The sequence below is a fragment of the Calypte anna genome, chromosome 13 (assembly GCF_003957555.1).
Source record: "Calypte anna isolate BGI_N300 chromosome 13, bCalAnn1_v1.p, whole genome shotgun sequence".
NCBI classification, from domain to species: Eukaryota; Metazoa; Chordata; class Aves; order Apodiformes; family Trochilidae; genus Calypte; species Calypte anna.
Genome location: NC_044259.1, coordinates 15,545,944 through 15,563,486, shown reverse-complemented (window position 1 = coordinate 15,563,486; position 17,543 = coordinate 15,545,944). Strand labels below are relative to the sequence as shown.

Below are 17,543 nucleotides of genomic sequence, written 5' to 3'. Positions count from 1 at the left end.
ATTCTGCAGGGAAAGATAAACAAGTTATTTTGTTTTTTCCATGAGCTAAACACACCCATATGTGCAGCTGTCAGAGCCTGGCAAGAACCAAGAACATGGCCAGGGCTGCAACTTAAATCTCCTAAGTATTACTGGTTTGTGTGGTACAAAATACACACTAAGATGTTGTCATTCTGCTTCTGAAGCAAAGAATTAATCTGACATTATTTTCTTAACATAAAGACAAAATACAAGGTGACATTTCAATATTTTATTCAAGTTGGGTTTGGGTTTTTAATTCATTTTTAGTAGTGTCAAGTACAGCATTTTGGGGTCTAGTTCCACACAAAATGGAAGACTCTCTAAAAATGTACCCATTTAAGTTGCTAAAAAAAAGTGGTAATAAAACAAAAGTCCATTTTAAATTCAGTGATGCAACTGTGTGATTGCAGTCACAAAGACTCTTCCCTGATTATGGCCCTGTCTGACAAGCTTCCCAGTCAGTGCAAGGGAAAGGAACCACAACACAGGACAGGTAGTATTGGCTGAGTCACATCAAACCTCCTTACAGAAGGTTTACAAGACTTATTCCTTACAAGACTTACAGAAGGTGAACAACCTAAAGCATTCTGGAGACAGCTGTAGGTGTAAGATAACCAAATAAGACAAACCATTCATAAAACGCCTATCTAAAAAAAAAAATATTTTTTAAATCCCTTTTTCAGACAAGTTCGCACATTCCGTTGTGAACTGAAACCTCAAGTGTCGGTACATTTTGCTTACAGAATTCACAGTATGATAAAGTGGTCTGCAAAGCTTCAAGTCACAGTTTTTATACCACATTAACATATCCCTTGTGCAGCCAAGAAAAGTCATCAATACTTTCCTGTTTCCTATCACTGGCAGCTGACAGATGTGATGGTAACTAACATTCCAAAAAAAGGCTAGAATTAGGATTTTTTTTTTAATGCTTTTGTCTCCTTTTCTTTAACAACATCATTTTTAAAGCTTAGCTGTCTTTAACCAGGACTAGCAGGACTGACACTTAGCAATACTCGCATCCCAGACATAAAACATTGAAAGGTACACTATATTCTGAAGGTAGCTATGCTGTATTTTCAAATTAGTGACTGCAGAATCACTCCTTATGCTTCAAATTCCAATCCTAGACCAAGTTTGTGGCCACCTGCATTGACATTCTTGCCATCCAACAAAGCTGACAACGTCAGTTTGATACCTGTGAAACAGAGAAAAGTGAGAGAAGAGTTAAAATGAGCTTTAACTTCAGTAAATGTTTTTAACTTCAGCAGCCTGTGTTGCTGCTCTAATTTACTGGGCAGGAAGGTTAATGTCATTTGGTGGCTAACCTTGTAAGGACTGGGCATTTTAAGACAATTTGCAGACATGAAATCTCTCTGAATTATGAAAGTTATAATAAACCATAATGAAAGATTCCCATTTTAATCACTCCAAGTAATTAAAGCTGTGTCAGTTCACTGCTGCTGGTCTGCTGATTAATCTAATTTTAGAGCCAAGTATTATGAAAAATGGGGACCTTGATACATACCCACCTTTCTAAACCACTTTACAATCTAGGTATGAACAGGCCTAAGCCCTGTCTGCTGTAGTATCTCTTGTCAATCTACTTGGTATTCTGGCAGCAGATTTATTAAACTACATTAAAACCAATTTTGCAGCAATAAGACTGTCCTGTTCCTGGACTAGGAAACCTTGAGAAAGTCACATTGTCAAGCAAAATAAACTCAGTAACAGGAAGCCTCTGGAAGTACTATAACTGCATTTATTTATCTATAAAACACCTTACTGTAGATATGCTTTGCATCAACATAAAAGAGTATTTGACTGGTTAGTGGATGGTCATCTCTAACAATCCTGCTTGCAGTAACAATCCAAAATTAACAAAGCAGTGCCTGGAAAAGTTCATCACTGACTTCCTAAGCAGAACAGCAAAGTTTCAAAACCATCCACATTTTGTCACAAAAAAAGTCTTGGATATTTCCAGTCTAAAATACCACTTACTGATGTCTGAATTTCTTCTAGAGACTCACCTGGCTTTAAAGTCTGAGTGTATCCTAATCCAATCAGACTGGAGTTGTTCACTTTAGCCTTAAAGGGGAAAAACACCATATGGAATTAATTTAGAATCTTTCTTACAAGTCCTCCCAGCTCAGAAATCAAGTAACACCTTTTAAGCAGGTAAAGATTACAAAACAGACACAAAAACAAGACACAAAACAGACACAAAAATCTAGTTAATTTCCTCTCAAAACTAAAATCAAAACAGGATAAAACATTCTGTGTCACTTTCAAGGAAAATGCAATAGTCATCCTCTCCTGCTGCCAAAACCAAACCCAACATCTATCTTGCAGCTATGCACCACAGAACAGCACCAAAACCATATTTTACTGATGTTTAGCTTGCTTCACAGTGACAAGAGCCCATTTTTAGATGCTTATAAATGTACGTGCACAGCACTCACAGAAAAAGAGGCATCTGGGTCAATCTGATACTTGGCTGCTATTCCAAAGCGAGTGTTGCTATTTCCAGCTGTCCACGCAAGGTTCACAGCAGTTTCCAGTTTATCATTCACCTTCTGGTAAATGGAGCCTCCAAATTCTGTTCCATCATTCCTGGAAGGAATGCATGAGTTTAATAAATTTAAATTGCACTACAAAACAATCATCTTTTTGGGGGTTTTTTGTTGGTCTTTTGTTTGGTTTTTTTTTCCCAGTAAGATCTATATTTGCAGAACATTCACTTACAGCTCATTTAACAGCCCTCTAGTAGCTAAGATAGAGACATTAGGGCCAGATTGGTTATGAAGCTGCTTTTTAAATGCTTAAATTCATTGATGGTTGCTACATTTCAACAAGCAAGTCATGAAACTAAAAAAAAAGCCATGACAAACTATCAAAACCAGACAAATGATGGCAGCTTCCAATTCCCCTTTCTCTCTAGATGGGAGTCTTGGTAGTAAAGAGATTTACTCTTCTCTGCATATCTCTGAAGTAATTATTTTCCCAGCCATATGTGTCCCTAGTGCCCAATCCCTGAGCCTGAGCACTCATCCTGCCTCATCAGGATGCTTTTACCAGGCACAGGCAAACTGCAGCAGCAGTGAAGATGCCAACTCAACATCCAAGTCTATCAGGAAATGAATCCTGTTTGCACTCGTCCTTCTGCTACATCTGTACTATAAATTTCTCTGCTAGAAACTGAAATTAATCTAATTTTACTTTGCAGAGAGCACTGGCCAAGAGCTGGAGAATGACAGCTTTCCACTACTACTACCACAGCTCCCACTTACTGGGGACACCACAGTCACACAGGGAATGAAGTGTGGTAAATAAAATGGAAAATGTTAAAACATGCAGGTCATAAAAACAAGAACTAAAGACTTCTGAAAGCTTTGCAATTCTTGTAAACTGGTGAGCATCTAGGCATCCATTTTCACTCAGTTTCTTAGGAGGATACAAACACACTGCACAAAGTAGGGAGACTCTGAAAGCAAAAGACTTCTGATTATTTCAAAACTATGAAGTAATCTGGCTCCAGTTATCCAATATACCAAACCTTTAGTGATTAAAAACAGGAGCAGATTTAGATTCTCTCTACTTTTACCCCTTCATCCTGATGCTCCCTAGATCACAGCAGTTGCAAAGTCAGGATGTGCCCATTTATAAGTTCAAGCAATAGCAGCAGCCTTTCAAATTGTTGGAGCAATTCTTCCAGAAAAACACTACAATACTTACTTCAGATAAGACTGAAGCTCACATATAACTGCATGTGCTTGGCTCTCAAGAAAAGGAGGGATTAAAAAGGTCTGAGAAGAGCTGGTTATACAGGCAGATTTTGTGCAAGGTTCCCACACAGCTCTGTCTTGACCTGCAACATGGGGGGGGGGGGGGTCTGAGCTATGCTTAAAAAATAAAGAAAGTAACATTTTAAACCCCAAATCATCCAGCTCTACCTCTCTTTAGTCATTAGTTATTATCAAAAAATAGTAAGAATAAAAAAGTCAAACCTCCTTTTAATTCTAACAGCAATAACAATGCTGTTTTCAGATGCAGATTAAAAAAAAACAACCAACCAAACAGAACCTTTTTCCTCTATGAAAATGAATGTACAGAGGTACTATTAAGGGAAGTCACTTGTTGCTGAAGGCCCCAGCTGGTTTGTGAAATGGCCAGGAATAAAACATGATGCTTCAAGCCCCACCTTGTGAAATTATCAGCTCTGCCACAGAGTCCTTGTTAAACACTGAACTGGTCTGATAGAACCACCCAGCAAGAGTGCTGGGAGTGCCCCACACAATTGTTTCTGGGATTATACAGAAATTCTGACATGTTTCAAAGCTGAAACATGCCAAATACCTAACTAATGCATTACCACCTATAAATCAGCTTTCTAGTCATATCACACATTCATGGTTTTGCCTGGCATGAGTATTAAATAAGCAGACCAGGCATCCTCCTGAATTCAGGTGGTTTTTTTATCCACATACAACAACAGCAACCTAAGAAACAGACCTTCAGCAAGCCAAGAAACAGCCCAGAAAGATCTGGGCCCCTGCTACTGTTTTAAAGTTATTTTCTGCTGTTGCTTTAATTAAGAGTAATAATAATGACAGCATTTTATAGCCGTGGCAAATAATACCAGGTTTTGAGCTGCAACAGTATAACCCAGATGAAGGTCACTGTGCTTGAAGGACCAGCTCCTAACTCCTGAGTGGAGGGGACACCCAGCACATTGTTCTGGGACAAGTTTTCTGCCCACATGTCTGTACTTTGGCAATCCTTCAGCCATTCTGTCTGGGCTCTGAAGGTTCAATTGTTCTGCAAGGCAGTGGGAGCTTCCTAAAGCAGAGCCCTGCAAAACAGCATGAAACCCAACAGAAAACCTCTGAACAGCAGCTCCAGGAGAGCAGCACAGTTGTTCAGCTCCCAATGGGAACAGCTCTGCCACATGCAAAATATCTAATTACCCAGGGAATGGGAAAGGGGGGTAGAGAGGAGGGGATTAGGAATAGCCTAATCCTAAAAAACTGTCTTCCTCAAAGGCATAAATTGCTTTTCCAGAGGAACACAGGACTGAGAAATTAAGGTTTTCATGGAATTTGGCCCTAATTTTCCATTCAGAAAGGACAAATGCTTGTGTAAACAGATTATTAGGAGTTACACTATGAACTTTTATACCATACCCCTTCCAGTACTAAATCAAACCCACTCCACAGCTTCCATTCATTCCCTTTTGCCTGTGCTTTCTCATCCTCTTATAAATTCTTTCATCCCCTGATGCAACCACCAATTTTATTTTTAGATGTGCAAAAGAAAGGCACTGCTTTTATTTCAATTTCCATCCAGAACATGCTTATAATACACCTGTTTTATTATTCCACTGATAGATTCTAGTCATATTTATCTGTTAGGAAGGTAAGACACTTGATGCTTGAGTGCTCACCGAGTTCCAGAATTCTCACAGAATTCAAAGAAACATTACCACAGCTAAAAAAATGCAGCTTGTCACCTTAATTGAAGAAATCATTTCAAATCCACCATTTCCTCTTTCACCACTGCTGAAACTCCATCCCTTTCCTTGTTCTGGTAAGCAGCAAAATCCTTTCAAATGCCTTTTTAATGCCCCTCTGCCAATACTTACACATTAGTATGAAGCTGGAATTCATCAGTCTTGTAGCCAACAGCAAAATTGCTTTGGGTTACTCTGTTCTTCGCTGTCTCAAAAGTCATTTGGTAGCCTGCCAGCCACCCCTCGTAGCCAACCACCAGGGCTCCACGTATTGAAGGACCAGCAATGTCAAAATCCATGTCACAGCCCATGTTGAAGTGTTCCCTTTTGTACCCTGACTTCACTTTAGCACTCTTCTTCCTGAACAGAAAACACAAATCTTGTCTCTTTGAACAACTCTTCAAGTATTTTACTGAAATATTTCTAGAAAATTCAGGTTAGTATGAAATTTAAAATCAACTTTCCACTCCAGGTAGCAGAAACAGTGCCCCAGAACTGGTCTGGTGCTGTTTCAGACCCATGCAGAGATTGCTCTCTGTTTCATTACTATTATTTCAGACTTTGGCATTTCTTGGGTTCTGCTGAACCAGAAATAAAGAGCAGGAGTTCCCAAAGCATTCACCATTAGTGTCTGCAAAAGTCAGCAGCACCTCTCCCACTGATGTCACCAGGGACTCCTGAAAACAACTTTCCCTGTTGAAAGCCTCATCACAGACATTAAGTAATAAGGAAAGGGGAAGAGGTGTCTCATACTTGGACACGATGCATCCTGCTCAACCTAAACCAGGTCACACCAGGACTCAATCTCACTCCATTTATTCCAAGAGTAATAACAGCTCTCCCACAAAACAACTGTACCAACCCAGATACTACAAGTGTCTGTGAAGTACCTAAGAAACAACCACAGGGTCATTCTCACCCATTTTTATTTCTTCAGGAAGCCTAGCAGTTAAGAAATAATCATCAACAGAGAGTAGAAATTATTCTGGTTAATAAACATCTCTTGTTAATGTAAAATTGAGACTGGAAGCAGTTTAGAAGGCAGGACACAGTCCAGCAGCCAAGGTGAAACCTCCCCTGGGAAGCCAACAGGCAGAATACTTTGACTCAGTAGCAGAAAGATAATCTGGGAGGGAGGGCAAAAAAAATAAACCAACATCTAAACCTACAGCTGCTGCTTAATCCCTCTGGCCCACATAAAATGCAGCATCCAATCACCAGGGCAGAAATACTCACCCACCACCAAGGACCTCTGCAGCCAGCAAGAATTCAGATGATAAATTGAGCTTGGGAGAAGAGCCCAATTACTGGGTCGACCTATTAGAGCCAACTGGCTCCTGGAGCTTGTTAAGCTTTGCATTAGAGAGGACTTGTTTAGTGCTTTTATTCAGAGAGTAGCTCATCCTCTGACATGCTCAGATAGAAGCAGCAGGAAGGCAAACAAAACCATTCATTCCCACACTGATCCTTACTGGAATTTTCATGTTACTGTATTTAAACGTCTGCTTGCTGTTATTTCAGGATGAAAAGGAGATTGCTAATACAGAGATTCAAAGCAGATGGTTTCATCATATACTGGCTATTAACTGTCTTGATATTTTAGGACTAGAGGAGTAAACCAGCAAGATGGGATTCTAGAAAACTAAAATTTAAAAAATGTCCTTTTTTGTCACTTAAGCTTACTCACTTCTTACCCAGTGTTAGGAGAGAAGGAGGAGTCAAAGGTCAGCTTCAGGCCTCGTGCAAGCTGAACAGAAGAAACATTCACTGGTTGGATTCATAATTAGAGATTTTCATAAGTTCATATGTAAACTGCATCTTTTGAGCCCCAAATTACCTTATCTTCCAGAGTAATCTCAGTGCCTAGTGTGTTGTCAGTGTTCCACTTCTCTGTGAACATCAATCCATATTCCACCCATTTGTATTTTGTTTCCAAACTACCACTAACTTTGCTCGTTTCTGAGTTTGCTGAACCTGAGCTTGTAAATTCCTAAGGAAAAGAAACAATTATATATATATTACATAAATATATATATGAATGCAAATGTAGGTATATATATATATGTTTGCATGCAGATAAATATTTATTCCTTTAAGAATAAATATTCTTAAAGGCAGAAGCATATTTCTCATTATAATCTGGAATATTCAACATTGCAGATTTTTCAGAAGCTCTAAAAACATTTGCTGGGCAATATCACCACATTCTTGCCTCACAAAAAAAAAAAAAATCAGTGTCAGGGAGCAAAAGCATTGCATGTTAAGGGAATGGATATGGGACAGGAATGTGGGTAACCCTTTACCAGCAGCACAATACAGAGGAAGGTGCTAGTCTGTGGCAGGTGTATCTGTAAATCAACATGTTAAGTCTGTAAATGCTCCACAGAGATATTCTAAATACCAATTCCAGTGCACAGTTAAATTTGACCTGTGCTTGTTCAGTGACTGCTAAGAGGAACGTGCAGCACACTTAGAAACCAGCCTCTGAGCACAGGTCATGCCTCAATTAATATGATTGTTATATCAAAATTTTAGAGTAAAGCAAAAAAACCTTATTTTTATAGTAAGTAATTCCTGGGGTTGCAAAGGCTCCCTTCAGTTCATCTCCCACTCTAATTTGTGCACTGTCTCATGTATTATCCAAAAATTATAAATGCAAAGTAACTTGCAACTCTATTATTCTCTTTTAAAATGATAAGGGGAGACTGAGGGCTATTTATTTACTTTGAAAAAGAAATTTACAGTACACACAAGAACATTGCAATGTTTTGGATTTCAATGTGTTTCCAAACTTACCAGTCCATTTTCAGATCTTGTTTTCAAGTCAAGTTTTATTAACCCAAAACCTAGAAGGCAAAGAAAAAGTACAAATTATATACATATCAATCTAAAAACCACTTCTGATTTATTTCTTAAAACTTCCTTCTAGAATTGCCTTATTTTGGCTTTATTTACCATATCCCTTGGTGAAAATGTCTCTGGCAGATTTGCCCAGATCAGCATAAGCAGGTGGAACAGCCATCTTCTAGATGGGAAAAAAAAAAAGGAAATTACAGTGTTCAGAAACTTGTGTATTTAATCAATTTAAGTGACAAGCCACTTAAGTTCAATCCCTAAATTTCAGGCAGTTTTATTTTCTATCCATCACCTAGAAATTAAATATATCCTGAAGAAAGCAGCTAGAGCAAAGGTGTGGTTAGGTTTTGTTCAGCAGGAGTTACCCTGCACTGGGCACTGAGTATGAGAAATAGGTTGCTGAACAAACATCTGTGTAAGTGTGTGTGTATATATAAAAAAGAAACTATTTATGCCTTTCTAAACAGCTAACTCTTGTTCTCTTATCCTCACAACTGCAAGAATGACTGACTTACTATTTTAAAGCCATTTCTTGGAAACATTTCTTCTGTTTCAAGAACTGGATCTGTGCACAGTGATGGAAAAGGCCCCAAGTCACCCAGTGAGGATATCTGACCAGGAGCATCTCTCTCCCCTAATTCCCAGCAACAAATGGAGATTACTTACGCTGGCAAAAATCAATAAAGGGCCATTCTTCATCTTCAGTTTTCCTTTACTTTGGTACTGCTCTAATGGGTTAAGATTTCTCCTTAGACATTAAGTGCTCTGCACTGCAGAGCTGACACGTGGCAGCTGCTAACTGGGAACATCCTGAGCTTGCTGGGAAAACTTAGGACTGAAGGGATGCTCCACTGGGAGCCAAGCAGCCAGGAGAGCAACCACAACCCTGCCTCAGCAGCCAAAGGCAGACCAGAGCTCTCTGCAACACCTGGAGCAAGGCACCAACCCAACAGCATGGAGACCCTTCCTCCCTCATGTGTGGTTGATGCCCAGAGTACCATGTAGGTCCTCACTTTCCCAACTCCAGCAGGTCCTGACCATCCTTAGTTCAGTGGCCTCCTGCAGGGAACATGGGTGCATCCCATTTCCTCAGCCACCAAAAAACTCTCATCATCCTATACAAAGAAAACGGGATCCTGAGAGCAACAAACCATGCAAATCTACTGTCCAGCTCAGCAGAGTCATTTGTTCAAGGGAAGCAAAGTCAACCAATCTGATTTCTTAAATTTTAAAAAGAAAAGAAGATAACTCAGAAAGCTGCTCCTCTCGATACCAGGTGGGGCACTAAAATTCCATATTCTCAAACTTTTTGGTTATGCAAAAGTAACAAAGCACTTTATTACACAAACGTGCAAATGCTTTAAAAATTGCCTTCTCAATCCTTACTCCAGACCATTCAAACATCAGCAGAAAACTATTCCTTTAAGCTACAAACAAACCAGCTCAGAACAGGAGGGGTGCTCTTCCTCATCCTCTGGCTGAGCACATCATCCCACAGCTACCAGAGCAGGAGCTTCAGCACTCCTTCGGTGCCTCCAGCACTCCAGCCAACAAGTTGTTACCTGCTAAAGCAGGATGTTGCTATTGCATAAAAGAAGAATCCCTGTCCTGGAGGGAACAAAACCAGATCTGGTGGCTAAGTAAAAGCAAACAGTCTTCTCAGAGCAGAAATGAAGTAGGATACAAGGGTGCACACTACGGTGTAGTTTCAGTTGTGGAGACTACTTGGATGCATCAAGTCCTGCCATCTCTTCCCAGGGAGAGCTGAGTAAATAAGTTGCAGCCTCAAATACCTAAGCAGCTAAGCAGTTAAATTAGAAGAAAAAAACCCAGAAACAAACAAACAAAAAAAACCCACACACACAAAAAAAAAAAACAAAAAAACCAAACAAAAAAAAAACCCCCCCAAAAAAACAAAAAAAAAAAAACAAAAACAAAAAAAAACCACTTAAATAATAGATATTCCAAAGCAGTTTCAGCTGCTTACATCAGATCTAAATGTCTCTCCTCATTAGCTGTGCAAACATGAAGGCTGAGATCTCATCTTTAAAAGCATCACCCTCTACAGGAGAAACCATATTAACAGTTGATCAGATGTGGTTGTAGAAACACAGAACCAGCCTTAAGAGAATAAACAAATAAGACAAAAAAAAAAAAAAACGAACATAAATCCCACTCACAAAAAACACTCCAAACCAAGTACTAACAGATTTCTTGAAATAATTTCTCTGCTCTTCATTAGAGTCACTAGAAGCAGAGTCCAATGATCTGCCTACAGATCATACTCTAAATCCAGAGCACTTGGGAGATGGCTGGAAGATCCAAGGACTGTGTGTGTTCAGGAAACACTTCATCCCTGGCAGAGCAGCCCAGTCTCATCAGAAGCCTCTGATGGGTATTTCCATTTAGCATCATCAAAAATTAAAGCTGTTAAAAATCCCTACCTCTGAAAAACCAAACCAGCATTGCTGTGACATGTAATGTACTGCTCTGCCAGCTGCACTTTGGAATCTACCAGATATATTTTATCAGCAGTTCCTTTGAGTCACCTCATAAAATCAAAATGCTTCCTTGACAACTGCATGCAGTCTACTTTTCGTTGGGATTCTGAAAGTTGTGTTCTTCCCTTCTCCAGGCTGACAAAGCCCAGTTTTGCTTCCACTGATATATGTGGTATCTCTGCATGGGATGTGCTGCAGCCTGGGTGGTGGCTACAGGACAGTGGGAGATGGTGAGAGCTCCCCTTGGGCAACTAATATAATGAAGGGTCAATATTGACACCCAAATCCCTGCCAGTTGTAAGGCAAATCACCAAACACACACAGAGCAAGGTGGTTACAATTGCCGAGTGTGGAGAACACTACGAGCTCAGTACAAGGTGGGTAACCTTGTCAGCAAGAACAAAAATAATTATGTCTTTCTGCACGGGCTAATCAGCATCCTCTTGTTTAACAGATGGAAACCAGAACTGATTACATCCTGTGTGAGTGCAGTTGTAAGACAAGCATGCTTAGCAAGGATTCAAACTCTTAAAGGATCAAGGAATGGCCGTGGCCGAGTGCCCTTGCTTTTCACCAGTGGGATCCCAGCACGTTAATTCAGATTAGAACTGAAACACAGTCACTGCTTTTATCTTCATCCAAACTGTGCACACAGCTCCGAGTGACTGTGAACTTCAGCTCCCACACACAGGGCAGTTCTAAATTGGAAAATATTTTCATTTTAAGTAGGAAACCCTTACTTGTGACTGAGGAAAACCTGAACTGAGGAGCTGTGAGCATCATCACCTCCAGGAACACCTGATTTATAACTGCCGGGGTAGAAAACAGGAACCTTTCTGGGGAGCTGCAGGACCCAAAAGCCAACCCCAGTGTGAGTTCATTACAGACAAAGCCCTCCCAGCAGGCTGAATTTGAGCATTTTCCAGTGTCACAGATGGCAGTTTTCACTCCATGATGCCATTCTGGGCAATTAAATCAAAATCAGTCCAGCAGGCAGCAAACCCCCAGGGTGCCCCTGGCAAATGTAAAGCCTGGCTGCAACCAAAAGAAAACTTATCTCTGCTTGGTAACTCTTCATATGTGCCTAAAGTTTCCCTTACACAGACTCATCAACTTCATGACATTTACATGAGGGGAAGAAGCAATCTAAAATTTAAGGTAAGAACAAAACCCATGGTAAGACTGAAATTACCAGCATGAGAAGGGGAGTCTACCAAGGCTAAGAAAATGAAAAGACTGGATGTAAACTTACTCTAGCCAAGTTTTCTCCTAATAAATTTGAACTCATGTACCATTTCTTGATGGTAGTGGTAGTTCTGATGATTTCAGCTTCCTGTCTCCCCAACGAGTACCCCTGAAAAGATGGTAACTGCAGAGCTGACACATGGCAGCTGCTGGGGACACGTCCCACCAGCGTGTGGGCTGGGAGGGACAGACAGCACTGGGTTGTGAGGTCAGGTACAGTTTGTCCACATGAGGAAAAAAAGCACACAACAGGCTCTTGCCTCAAGATAAAAATGAACCCAAAGTGATTAATTTGTTTTGAGTTTATCTCCTTCATTAGAGGAAAAATTATTCCTCGGTATGAAGCAACTTCTAAGGACCTTTCTGGACCCCCAGCCTGTGCAGTGTCATCTCCCAGCCAACATATGTTGTATCAATAAATAGACCACAAAGAAAGGTGCTTTTTCTCTCAGGTAGAACAGGGCCCAGATCTCCACATCCCACCCTGACACCCCAGGCTGCCAGGTAAGGACAGTGCTGGCTCCACAGTTTGGGTTTTATGACCCAGGTTCCAAATCCATTCAGGTCATGACTACAGCCTGCTCTAGGTAAGGATCAGGAGCATGACTGAGTTAAAAACCCAGCTAACTGAACACCTGAGTGGTCCCACTGAGGGCAAACACCACTGGGCACATCCCCAAGCCTTTAGAGAAGCCTACAGCATCACTACATTGATTTGTAAATTATGGGACACAACACTTAATACTTTTTAGCCCCAACTTGCTACTGTGCCCAAGCCATAACCCAGGCACCATTATAACTCAAAATTTAAGACTCTGGAGTCCACAGTTTCTTTCACACAAGTATTAGGAAGCCCACCCTCTGATCCTCACAGGAGCACAGCCTTCCTACCCGAGATTTGCTTTGGAACTACATACACGATGGAGCAGATTGAGTTCTTAGGTATTGGTTTATGCAGTAAATGCTGGAGCACAGAGGAGATAAATGCCTTAAAAGCAGATGTAAATACGGTTTAGTCTCTACTGACATTTATGGAATTAAAGAAAGACCCTCCTCTTAATTGCATGGGTATAAATTAAGAATGACAAGGTTGTGCAGAAAACCCTTATTAAACTGGAACATATCAATTAAACACACCTGGAGGAAACTGCAAAAACCTGAAGGGAAGAACAAAGCCCCACGGACCCTGTATGTTAAATTAAAAATTCTGGTTAAATATCTCTTTCTTCCAAGTGTCTGCAGAGGAGGTGAGCAGCACCCCTGTCCCACCCTGTGCCACCAGAGCAGTGCAAGGGCAAGGCTGGCCCAGGCCCCAGCAGGGTTCTCAAGAAGGGACATGTTGCAGGCAGCAGGAACACCCAGATCAATGGGGATGAGTAATTACAACGACATTTTGTCTTCCAGCACGATTTGACAGCTTGCTCCCCTCACACAGAAGCACAGAACCAGTGGGTGCCTTTGGCTCTACCTGCAGCAGATGCACAAGATGCATCCCAGCTGCATCCCCCATGGCACTCCAAACGTGGGCAGGAAGGAAAGGTACAGACCGTGGGTCAGCATCAACCTTCCATGGGGTGTGCTGAGGGGAGGGATTATTCTGGAATGACTTTTCTGCAGTCATTCCCCTTTTGTGGAGGAATTCTGACAACATTTCATAGCTGAAACTCCATCAGACCAGGGATTATCCAACCATCCACAGCATCCAAGAAAACTGCCAAGTGCTTCCACTCCTTACCAGGCCCTCTGAGTAAGGAGATGGGATGTGTTTCCACGAGCATCCCTATAAATGTTCCCCAGAGACAGTAAGGATGAGTCAGCTCTACTTTGTTCGCAGAAAATTTTGTTACTTTTCTTTTTTAAAAACAAATGCCCAAAGCCTGAATGAGTCTTTCAGCCTCCAGCAAGACTTGTTCCCAGCAAAGGGCTGTGATGAGACCACTGCACAGCTGCACGCTGGTCAGGAGGGGAAAACCAAGTCCTTGGGATTTCAAAACTGGCATTATCCCCCCACTACCCCTATGTGTAAAGAGCTACGTTTTGAGAATAAGCAGAATAAAATGAAATACATCAGCTTGGCTGCTTGGGGCTTCTGGTGCGTGCCAGGATTAACTTGCCAACCTGCAATAAAATAAAATTAAACCATCCAAGGGGCGTGGATGAAGGAGGCGGAAGCGATGCCAGCGTTCAAATGGGGCTAAACCCGGGCAGGTGCCACCCGCCACCTCCGACCTTTGCTCCCCGGGAACGGGGTAAAAAACCCGATTCCCGCTTGCGACAGCGTCTGCTGGGAAACCTGCCCGCACCTGCGGGGCCGCCTGACCTTTAAATCCCCGTCACGGGGCCAGCGCCGGGATGGAGCCGGGTTCGGCCTCCCCCGCCACAGCCGATGGCATCGCGGGGGGCGGCCCCCGCTGCCACCAACCTCCGATGTCACTGTCACCCCAGCACGAGCCCTCCTTTCGTAACGGCCCCGCGTTACGTAATAAAACAGTTATTCCCAGCCCGAGAGGGGAGGGGGAAAGAACAGGGAGGGATGGGGGGGGTGACACACATAAAAGCCCCCCCGATCGCTGCCGAACCCCCCCATCTCTCCCGGCTCCCCCTCCGCCTCTCCCCGCCCGGCTGCCGCCGACCCCCCCCGGCGCCGCGGCTCGGAGGGGGCGACGCGGGGACTCTGCCCGGAATCCGCCACACCCTCCAGGACCCTCCCAGCTCCTTACCTCTCCCCGCCGCGGTGGCCTCAGCCCGTCCCGCGTCCCCTCTCCCGCCTCGGCCTCCTCCGGCGGCGGTGGCCCCTGCCCGGCGCTCCCCGGGCTCGGCGGCGGCTGCGTGACGGCGGGCGGGGACGGAGGGGCCGGGCCGGGCGGGGAGCGGAGGGAAGGGGCGGGCAGCGGGGCGGGTCTTGCCCGAAAACCCTCCTCGGGAGGGATCTGGGACCTGCCTCGGGACCAGGGCAGCGGTTCCCGGGCGGCTCAAAGGACGAACGAGCGGTTTCGGACCCGGGCGATTCTCCCCGGGGTGCACCGGGACCGCACCGGTCTCGCCATCCCACCGGGACCGGGTACAGCACCCCTGGAGAGACACAGGGCACCTGGGTACAGGCAGTGCCAGCTCTGGTGGAAACTGCCCATTATGGTTAGAATTAGTTAACTGAGAATTTCATTTAAATGAAAATTAATTCTAAAATTCCCCGATCTCTTTGTAATTCCCGGTGTTCTTGTTGAGCCAAGAGAGAGGAGAGTTTGGGAGAGGGTTTTTGAGCAGGTAAAGCCATGCGTGAAATCTCTCCACGTGGGGACCGCCCACAGCGTGCAGGGATGCTGCATTGAATTAGGAAGCTTTAAATCTTCCATAATTCCTCCTCAGACTCAGGAATCAGCACTCGCGGCTTTCAGGGAAGCCAGGGCTGAGTCTGGGATGAAATTGTCCCAGTGAGAGGTCAGGCGAGGAGAGCTCTGGTATCGGAGAGGAGCAGAAGCTGCAGCTGTGCTGCCTCCAGGATGAGATAGAAAGTCTGTCCTTTCCTGCTGGAGGCTTCTGGAGAGCACAGACCATCACCCACAGGATAACCAGGAGAATCCTCCCACCCAGGAGACTCCTGATGGTGATGATAATCACCATTCTGGCTCTGCTGTCTAGGGGGAGATGTTAGGAAAATAAATAGCTGATAAGAGGTCGTATTGCACCCCTCTGAACTTTTTTTTTCTTTTTCCTTTTTCTTTTCTTTTTTTCTTTTATTTTTCCTTTTTTTTTTTTTCTTTTTTTTCTTTCTTTTTTTTTTTTTTTTTTTTTTTAATAGTGAATTCATTCCTACTCTTTCTCCCCTGCTTTCACCCTATCAGCCTCTGCTGAACCTTTCCCCTGACCCACAAAGACCAAGAAGAACCCACCCAGCTCCCCTCCCTCCCCAGCCCCATAGACATCTCAGGGTCTGTGAATCCTTGGGGATTTGTTGGTTGAAGTTCATTTTTGGGGGCTGCCTCTGCAGAAAGGCTTCTGCAGGTGGGCTAAGAGTGGGCAGAGGGGGATGTTTGGTATCTGTGCATGCTTCGTTGCTTTCTGGAATGTTCATCTACCAAGAGATGGCAGCAAATCTCCTTGTATGGAGCTGGGCATCATGACCTCTGCTCTGTTGGGCTCTATTTTTTGTACACACTTTAGATAATCCTGGTGTGTGCTGGATGAACTGAAGAATTACACTAAATGTTCCCAAAGGACAAAATCTCTGTGTGTGCCTTTGATTTAAATTTTAGACACCACCTCAACAGTACAAGAAATCACCAAAAATGCTCAAAATGTCAATTCCTTCTCATATTTTGGCATCCTGTGGCCTGGGTAGTGCTACATCTTATTTCACCAGGTGAAAATGGAATAAAAGGGAATCCATACTGATGGATTTGGCAAATAATAATGCCATGAAGCATTCAGATAGGAGGTCCTCACCATCACAAGGACTCAGAGAGCCTTGTTTAACACCAGCGTGCTGGAAGATCTGGAACTGACCCACCCTTTGTTAGATAAATCTGAGTTTCAGCCGAAGGATTATTTTAAAACCCTGTCCTGTATCACTAATGGATGTACCTGTGACCCTTGTTCTGAGCCTGTTTCATGCCAAAGGAGCTGGGAATAAATCCAGAGTCCCACTGCAGGTACCAGCAGCATCGGGTTGGGTGATGAGAAGGTGGGAGGCATGGGAGGATCAGCCCTTCTGCATCTCAATGCATGCTGCATCCTTCATAAAATGGGATCAGTAAATACTGTTTTCATTAATCAATTTTATGGAGCTAAACTATGTGAAACTGTTATCTGCTCCCCAAAGAATTCAGCTGCCTAAAATGAGAAAAAATTACCCATTTGCAGCTTGTGAATTTTACATGAACAGCAAGGTCTCATTCATATCACATATCATGTTTGAACAGCTGCAAAACTCATTAGCCATAAATCCAAGATGTATTTGCTCGGTGGAGTTTGATTTGCCCCTCTTTAATAACAAAAATGTTTTCAGCTTGTTAACTGGCAAGGAATTCATTCATAATCACTCAGGAACACGCTGATGGAATGATAAAATAAATGAGGACACCTCGCTGTTTGGTATCACACTATCTAAACACATCTTGATGCCTCTTACACTTAGGAACTCAAACCAAAGTTTGCTGCTCAGAGGCAAACCCATGCTGCCTTCTGTTTCCACCACAGAAAGTGCTTCATCCAGGCTGCTTTTGTATCTCCAGTGCTCCACAGGGCTTTTCCCTATCAGTAAAGTCATTAATTGTTCCCATTCCCATTTGCCCAGTCCACCACCAGGAAATTCCCAGGTATTTGCCCAAGACCCATGACCATTTCTATTCTGCCCTAGGAAACAAACCCAGCCCAGAGCTTGGTTTTCCCCAGCACACCCTGGCTCAGCCCTTGGT

The 17,543-nt window shown here is 43.1% G+C and overlaps 1 protein-coding gene across 1 annotated transcript; it reads right to left on the bottom strand.

Annotated features, from left to right (window-relative positions):
• Positions 1 to 235: 235 nt before the first annotated feature.
• On the bottom strand, positions 236 to 14,964 carry VDAC1 (voltage dependent anion channel 1). Its single transcript, XM_030459039.1, has 9 exons — positions 14,850 to 14,964; positions 8,483 to 8,552; positions 8,324 to 8,373; positions 7,365 to 7,517; positions 7,222 to 7,274; positions 5,660 to 5,887; positions 2,481 to 2,631; positions 2,049 to 2,106; positions 236 to 1,216 (listed from the first exon to the last, which is right to left on the bottom strand). Exons 2-9 carry the CDS (start codon positions 8,547 to 8,549, stop codon positions 1,125 to 1,127), a joined length of 852 nt encoding a protein of 283 aa, XP_030314899.1. The 5' UTR covers positions 8,550 to 8,552; positions 14,850 to 14,964; the 3' UTR covers positions 236 to 1,124.
• Positions 14,965 to 17,543: the final 2,579 nt, after the last annotated feature.